The 7,951-nt window shown below is 39.5% G+C and overlaps 1 protein-coding gene across 2 annotated transcripts; it reads right to left on the bottom strand.

Annotated features, from left to right (window-relative positions):
* Nucleotides 1–1,422: 1,422 nt before the first annotated feature.
* Nucleotides 1,423–7,391, bottom strand: med8 (mediator complex subunit 8). Of its 2 annotated transcripts, none has more exons than XM_028587473.1 (7): nucleotides 7,303–7,391; nucleotides 6,800–6,921; nucleotides 6,256–6,400; nucleotides 6,018–6,158; nucleotides 3,765–3,852; nucleotides 3,414–3,674; nucleotides 1,423–1,850 (listed from the first exon to the last, which is right to left on the bottom strand). In XM_028587473.1, exons 1-7 carry the CDS (start codon nucleotides 7,306–7,308, stop codon nucleotides 1,780–1,782), a joined length of 834 nt encoding a protein of 277 aa, XP_028443274.1. In that variant the 5' UTR covers nucleotides 7,309–7,391; the 3' UTR covers nucleotides 1,423–1,779. The 2 variants fall into 2 exon arrangements, with proteins under 2 accessions (XP_028443274.1, XP_028443275.1); XM_028587474.1 differs by having other exon boundaries at nucleotides 3,435–3,674.
* Nucleotides 7,392–7,951: the final 560 nt, after the last annotated feature.

Below are 7,951 nucleotides of genomic sequence, written 5' to 3'. Positions count from 1 at the left end.
AGAAGTATCTGATCTCATAACATAATATCATGTAACAATATTTGTTTACCGTGGAAGATGATTCTAGTCCTTGCAAATAGTACATTCTTAATCAGCAACTGTAAAATACAGTTGAAAGCGGCAGAAAAAGCTAGTAAGAGGACCTTTTTTTTTTGTCTGTCAAAATTACCTCAGAATGGCGTGAAATGCTACAGCTACCACACCAATGGGAAAAAAACACAATTTTAATGAATAACATAATTTCAGCCTACTGACAACTTGCTCTAAAATACATGATACATAAAAAAGGATATACATGCACTTCTCTCACTGTAATATTTGTACAATTGCATCCTGTCTTGAGATTTCTCACTTAACACTGATAGCCTAAATGTTTCACAGCAGACATTTTGATTCATCATTAGCAAGAAAAGCAGATATTTACACTTTTTTGGAGGTTGTGTGATAAAGGCAACCCATTTTTATACTCAAGTGTGGCCACTAGTTCCCATGCATTTTAATACACTGTGAAAATCAACTTATAGAGACTTGAAACTAACGGAACATCATATATGTTCAATTTCATTATGATTCTATTACCACAGCAATGCTACATAAAAAAATAAAGGCATGATTATATTGATGGATAACCAACTCACTCACATCTCTGTAAGGTTATTTTATATGGAATAATGACATAATCCTTTTACTTTAGTTTGGCAAAAAACTCAGTTCAACCTCTATTTTCTGAGGTTTGCAGGATGTTGTCTGTTAAGTCTTTGTTTTATAATTTAGACCTCATCTGTGGACACAAGTGTGACCTTGTGCAGCTTTGAGCTGTCTCACCAGAGCATCTGACCATGGTGGCTGACACAGCGAGACATCTGCTTGTTTGGGGACAGAGGGTGTATGTAGGTCAGCCATGTGCCCACATGCTGTGTGCAGGACAGGGATTGGAGTGGACAGAGAGAGCCAGCGTGGAGAGAGGCCCCCCTCACACGTCAGCACCAATACTTCCTCATTTGCCACTTTAAACACTTTGACATTATCAGGCCACACAGAGCAGCGTCCACCCTCATTATTCTCACCTTTGGTACTGCAGCAAAATGGGCAAAGAGAAGAAGAAACCGGCAGAAATACTGGACGGACATCAGATCATGATGCGTGTCTGAAATGTTGGGATGGTCATTTGATGGGTGGAAGCCCCATCCATGTCAAGACATGTAACACTAGTGATGTTTAATTACAACACGGTTACAGTTTTGACAATATGGAGCTGTGTAAACAACACCTGACTGTACAAAATAAGCTACTGGCAAAACATGGCAACATAGTTTACTTATTTTGGATTTAAAAATTTGAAAATGTGCAGAATAATTACTCAAGTACACAAACAGAATAAAAAAATAATGATTTAAATGTATTCATTACGCAACCAAGAAGTTCTTTTAAGAGATCTTTTATTAAAAAAGGGTGACTTGTACAGTTCCAAGTACAAGCTATTATTAACCGATAAATGATGACATACTGCCATCAAGTGGCTTAAACACTGAGGCTCAGATGATGTATCAAAAATTAAAAATGTCATATTAACATTTTATGTTTGAGATCATTTTACACTAAGAATGTCAGTGAAACAGATTAAGAGAGAACAGAGTGATAACTTTCAGAAGTTGGTTCATTCTATGAAAATAATGGATTTATATAAGGTTACAAAAGGTGTGTATTAAAAATGCTGTCATTGCTATAGGTGAGTCACCGAAATGTAACAAATGTTGGCTTAACAAATAAGAAAGGAGCTTATCGGTTGTAAGGATGCATTGAACCGGATGCAGATTTGATGTTTGTCTTGATGCTGCTTGGCATTTTTCCTGAAGAAGAAAAAAAGGGAGAGAATTAAAAGGTTAGGTCACCTACAGTAGGTAACTTTAAAAAAAAAAAATTTAAGTTTCTACCAAAGATTAACAACCATTCAGAGCTGAGGAATCTCTAACGAAGTGTCATAAACTGTGGTCAAAGTAGGGCTAGGCGATATGGACCAAAAGTCATATCCCGATATATTTTGGCTGAATATCGATATACGATATATATCCCGATATTTTTTCCGCAAAGTGCGAGCAAATGTTCAGTCAAAGCCAAATATGACATGTCACAAGTAGTTTCATAGAAACCGGCTATTTCAGTGAACAGTTGCAAAATCAAATGAATAAATAATAAAACAGCTGGTTCAAAGCTCAGCTGTTCAAATAACAATAAAATGTAAACATAAATACTGTATAACAACAGGAGTACCTTTTTTGAAATCAAAGCTCCATAAGGTTTTAAATTGTTAAATTTTTCTTCCACACATTTTCAGCGCTTATTTCTACGTCCCATATTTTCTAATATAGGGCTGGGCGATATAGAGAAAATCAAAGCTCCATAAGGTTTTAAATTGTTAAATTTTTCTTCCACACATTTTCAGCGCTTATTTCTACGTCCCATATTTTCTAATATAGGGCTGGGCGATATAGAGAAAATCAGATATCATGATATTCTTGACCAAATATCTCGATATATTCTAGAGTTGACAGTTGGTGCTCTCGCAAAATATCTTCACACTTAGATTTTAGATAAATAATCATTAATAATAGAACAGCTAGAACAGTCTGGTAAGTTCAGAAAAGTACATCACTTCACTGTAAAGCAGCCTTTAAAACCAGGAAAAGACACTTATGTCATATCACGATATTACAATATCCAAAATGTAAGACGCTATCTAGTCTCATATCACGATATCGATATAATATCGATATATCGCCCAGCCCAGTCAAAGCCTTATTTTTTATGAAAGTTACCAACCGTTGCTTTAATGCTTGGTTACATGTGCACTCAGAAATCTACAGATTTCAGCACATATCAAGGGTATTTATTACTTATTAAATAGTTCCCTTGAAATATTAGGCTCAATCGAGATGAATTTCTGTCTCACTTGGAAGTGGACGAGCGTGACAAAAAGCAGAGGTCAAGTCAGATAGTTTTAAACAGCATCACCACTTTATAAAGGAAGTCACATAAACATTTGCCCTGACACTGCTCATCATAAATAAATAAATTTGTTAGATCTATTCATTAAGCTTTTACTGGCCAATAACTGTTTAAATTATGTTATGTGGAAGGGTATTAAAATATCGTGAAATCATTATATAATTTATCATTTAACCTTCACACTGTAATAAATAAATACTGTACATAGACATTTAATGTAAAGACCCTGTCCACCTCAAACTCAATCACATCCTAAGATAGAGAATTTTAAAGCATTAATTATTAATACAAATATTCTCAAATTACACACAAAGACAGGAAGCTGAAGAACAGGAATGGCTTAACATCAGTACAAAAGAATAAAACACAAACAACAAACACTCAAAGTAGTCAGGTGAAATACTAACCCAGCTCTCCAGGTCTCCTACCTGGCTGCCCTTGCTGTTGTGGAGCCACATGTCCACCCATACCTGCTTGCTGGCTTGAACCACCACCAATAGTGACCTGCTGTAAGGTTGGACCTCCACTCATCATGGGCCCTTGCCCTGGATGTCCAGGGGCCACTGGACCTGGAGGCCTACATTTGGAAAGCCCCTTTCCAAATGCAACTGCTCCAACCAATGCGTTAGTATCAGCAGGGTTGAAAGATGGTTTGTTCTGCCGTATTGCTGGGAGAAAGAAAAAAACTTGTGTCAACATATTTAAAATGTATAAATACATTTGAGACGAATTACCTGGAGAGTGAAATTGCAAAATACCTGCACTTTCTGCATCTCTGTCATCACGAGGATTGTTAAGTTTCTCTAGCAGATTGGAACACAATTTATTCAACGTCTGGATCTGTTTCTGTTGATAAAAATATAACCGGGGACGATGGGGTTGAACAATGCAATATATAGCTACAGCTGTAAGCAATGTAAGGCAAATGACTGTTCTACATTTTACCACAACAAAATGAAATCTCGATTGAGGAGAATTAGGATTAGCAAAACAGTTTAACCACAGTGAAGTTTCATGTAGTGAAACCCTAAGGGTTATGCAAAGATATTGATGGCACCATGAAGCTAGGTTTATGGCAGCCGCGGTGTTCCCGGCGCCCCCATAAAATGACGTCATCATGGCGTGTCGTTTCCAGCCATGCGCGTCTTGTCGCGGCGCGTGTTCGTGCACTTTCACATGATCTGCGGTAAAACTGCTCTGCGCTAGCCGTTCCATTGTTTTCCTATGGGGAGGGATCGGAATTGCTGTGTGTTTGTGTGTGTCTGTGTTGACTTTTACCAACCTTTCAGCCAACCTTCAAAAGGAGACAGTCCTGAAACATAATATTCCCTTAGCAGCCTGAACTCCCTCAATCTCTAGAGAGGCACATCAATTCATACTTGAACACAGGACAGGTTAGGTGTTAGGGTAGTAGTAGGGTTGAATAGATCTTCTTGTCCCCTGACCTGTGACCTAAGAGTAACCTGATGTAACCCAAGTTTTTCCCCTTGTCTCATCTTACCACAACATAGTGTTTCTGGAAATTCCACTATAAAAACAACTTAATATTTTTGCGTATGAGTCAGACAGCATTGATCAACTCAGTCCATACGATAACGAATACCTCTTTAACACCACCTACTAGGGTTGGGCTAGGGTTGTCTGATCAGGGTTCAACCCTCCTTTTGGAAATTCAAACCAAGCCAGTCTAGATGGGTATATACCTGGTCATGACAATTCAGAGATCCCCTTGGTCAACCCGGGAGCAATGCATAACAATTTCCTTAAAGCGTGTTTTACAGTAACCGCAGCCGAGCTGGCGCTTTCATATGTGACGTCATGAAATCGCCGTGACTATTTATACCTGCGCTGGTGGTTGAAACACTAGTTGCAGTCTTCTCCTGAACAGCGTTGGCGCTAATGAGCAAAGGCTACCGACGTTGCTCTTTCTATGGACTAGAAGAAGACAAAGGTAAACAACGGCAGAACTGGCAGCAGCATTGCCATCAATGCTTCGATTTGATTCAATGACCTACTTCGTCGGATCAAGCCTTTCATTCACCATAAAAGAACTCATCTTAACCCAGTAAGTTCACCAGAGAGACTTGCAGTCACTGTGAGAGTCCTGACATCCGGTTGTCGGTGAACTCGTTCAGGCCTCCTGTTTCCGCTTTGTCGCGCGCCGCTGAAAAAAAAAAAAAAAAAAAGAGCCGTGCTCTCCCGGGTGAAAGTCCTGTGTTTTACCCATCCCATTTGTGCAGAGTGATTTCTCAGCTCTGCATATTTATTCCAACAGCTGGACAAGGAAGTAGGGTACTCTAGTATTGATTTTTGACATTTCTCTTTGTTTGATTTCATTAAAAGTAAAGTTGGACTTTGCTTTTGGCTTCATGACACATTTAAAAAAAAAAAAGACAGATAAAAAGAGAGAGAGATTCATGCACTAAACTGCAGTCTGCAGACGGTGTCTCGTGCCAAAGAAAGGGAGTAAGAGCGGCTGTGCCGAGACAATTAACTAACTTATTTTCATAAGTTTACATTATAACGCTGGGTTTTTACGGGCAGTTTTGCCTGTAAAACTCAGCTACCGGTCTGCAAAAGGCAGACTAGTGAACATCACTGTCAGCGGACTGTTCAGAAATGAATTCAACCGCTGCGCTCTGCTGTTGTTGAAGCTGACGGAAATAATCCTAGTTTTATACGGTTTAGGGTGAAAACTCAGCGTAAAGCACAGTGAGACAAAATGTATGTTGTTGTTTTTTTTAAAGTGTACGGTGAACATAGGCGGCGACCTGTGACGACTGCCCCACTGTCCTTTCCAACCAATAACATAATTTGTCCCGCCCCGGCTGTTAGTGACCCAGGTCGTGTGCAATGCACATGGAAATTGACCCTAGTCTACCCTGATCAAACCCACCCGGCGACCTGGGTCGCGGTGCCAAGTAGATCGAGGAGCGTTAACCCATTCAAACACACAGTCAACCTGGGTATAACCCTGATTGAGCCATTGGTGTAAAAGGGGTATCCCTGACCTGTGCCACCTCTGGACCAATTCGTGCCGCCTCTGCACTCAGCTGTTTCTCCTGCTCCTCCACCTCTGGATCAGGCTTGGTCCGCAAGTAGTCTGGTACAATCTCATGGCTGAACACTGGGACACGCTGCTCTGTGAGTTTCTGTGGGGGAACAATCAGAGGCCGTAAATGGACAGGTCAGAGAGATTGCTTTAACATCAAAGAAGCAGAAACGTTTGTCGGTGGCTTTGATACTCACTGCTAAATCCTCATCTCGGTCTGGAGACAGAAGCAGTGGTATTATAACCTGGTTGCGAAAAGATGGTGTCTTCTCGTTCTTGAGCAGTTTATTGATAGTGTTTAGCTGACCAGATAGAAGTGCGAAGTTGTCCAAAACAGAGGGCCTGAATGACACAAACACACATCACAAAAAAAATTCCAATAAAGATATTGGGAGGAAGAACCTTGCACAGTAGTATGGGAGCATTACATTGGGTTTTCACAGGCAGCTAGCTATATTTCAACTGTTTGTTACCGCACAGCAAAATAAAAAATAAAATTCTAATACAAGCAGAGGCAGGGTCTCTGTAGATACAGGCACAGTCACACACTTTTCGTGGGTCATAAGTGATGATTGAGAGTGATTATTTTTGTATTAGTCTATACATTGTTTTTTGATGAAAGCACGGCTTATTATAGCTAACTTTAACAGAAAATGGTAGCTACACACTTGTATTTACAGCGGATTTTCAACGGTACAAACTGAATATATTAGCAACTCTTTGGAAAAATGCTTTACTTACCATGTTAATCGCTCGTATTCATTTTCCAACTTATAAATGAAACTGTGAAGAGCGTTTTTGACGTGTGCTACCCGAGAAATAAGAGACTCCACCGCTGCTTCTAACTGCTTCTCTTCTCGTTGCTATGGGAGATAAAAGAGAAAAGTTCTTTGTGACAAAAACGCCAAATGCACACCGAACACATCAAAACAATCCTAACGACAGTCTGGGGGAAATAAGAAGTTTTTAAATTAATTTTAGTTTAACTTTAACGTTACATTAAGATTGACCCATTGTAACAGTTAGCTACGGTAAACTAGCTAACGTTAACCTGAATGCGAACTAACCTAGCTAGCTAGCTTAGCTTTTGACCTACCTTATTTAGCTAGCTAGTAAGCTAACGTTACTGCTGGCTCTACAAATAATTAAATCAGAAGCACCATATGCACAATGTCATGACAACGTCAATGAAAATACCTGTGAATAATGTCACAAAATATACTGTAAATGGCAAAAAAATTTACCTGCATTGTTGAACTACAAACTAACGACGAACTGGTAAAAATCAGTCAAGACAGAAACACTTCCGGTTCACGTTGTTTTTTTTTTTTTTTTTTCCTCTTTGGAAATTTACGGCAGCCGATATCCGTAATGTTGCATTGCTGCCCCCTTCTGGAACTAGTCTTTTACTGTGGCACCTTCTTCCAGTGGGTTTAATTAACAGTGACCAGCCAACTTGATCCCACTATTGACATTGGCCATACCCATATATATGTCAATGACCCAGACCCAATTGTCTGAGTTTGTGCAAATACCTCCCTCAGTGTAGTATCTAAGTCTTCACCCGGTATGTCAACATTGTTCAAAAGTCTCCTATCAGTGTCTGTATCTCAACAGCACAATTTATTACTATGGCAATAAATGCCAAAACCCTCTTTTGTACATGCAGATTCTTTGATTGGCTGCATATATTTCCTGTTCCAGTTCCTCTTGCACCATTTCTTTGTTTCTCTTTGACTCATAACCCCACCGCTAGTCACTACACTTTGCATTAACCTCCATCCTGGACTATACACCTGCCGATTGCACATACTATATATTTTTTGCACATCCTGCACTCAACCTCCCAACCTCCTTTTCCTGAACGGCTATTTTGTATATATTGTTTCTGTA

This window comes from Perca flavescens, chromosome 9 (genome assembly GCF_004354835.1).
Source record: "Perca flavescens isolate YP-PL-M2 chromosome 9, PFLA_1.0, whole genome shotgun sequence".
Lineage (NCBI taxonomy): Eukaryota > Metazoa > Chordata > Actinopteri > Perciformes > Percidae > Perca > Perca flavescens.
Note: the sequence above shows the minus strand (reverse complement) of the source record. Positions and strands in the feature narration are given on the sequence as shown.

Coding starts and splice junctions, on each gene's coding strand:
- med8 (XM_028587473.1), bottom strand. Junction 6,401..6,799: donor GAATACGAGCGATTAACATG/GTAAGTAAAGCA, acceptor TGTGTCATTCAG/GCCCTCTGTTTTGGACAACT. Junction 1,851..3,413: donor TAGGAGACCTGGAGAGCTGG/GTTAGTATTTCA, acceptor TTTCTTCTTCAG/GAAAAATGCCAAGCAGCATC.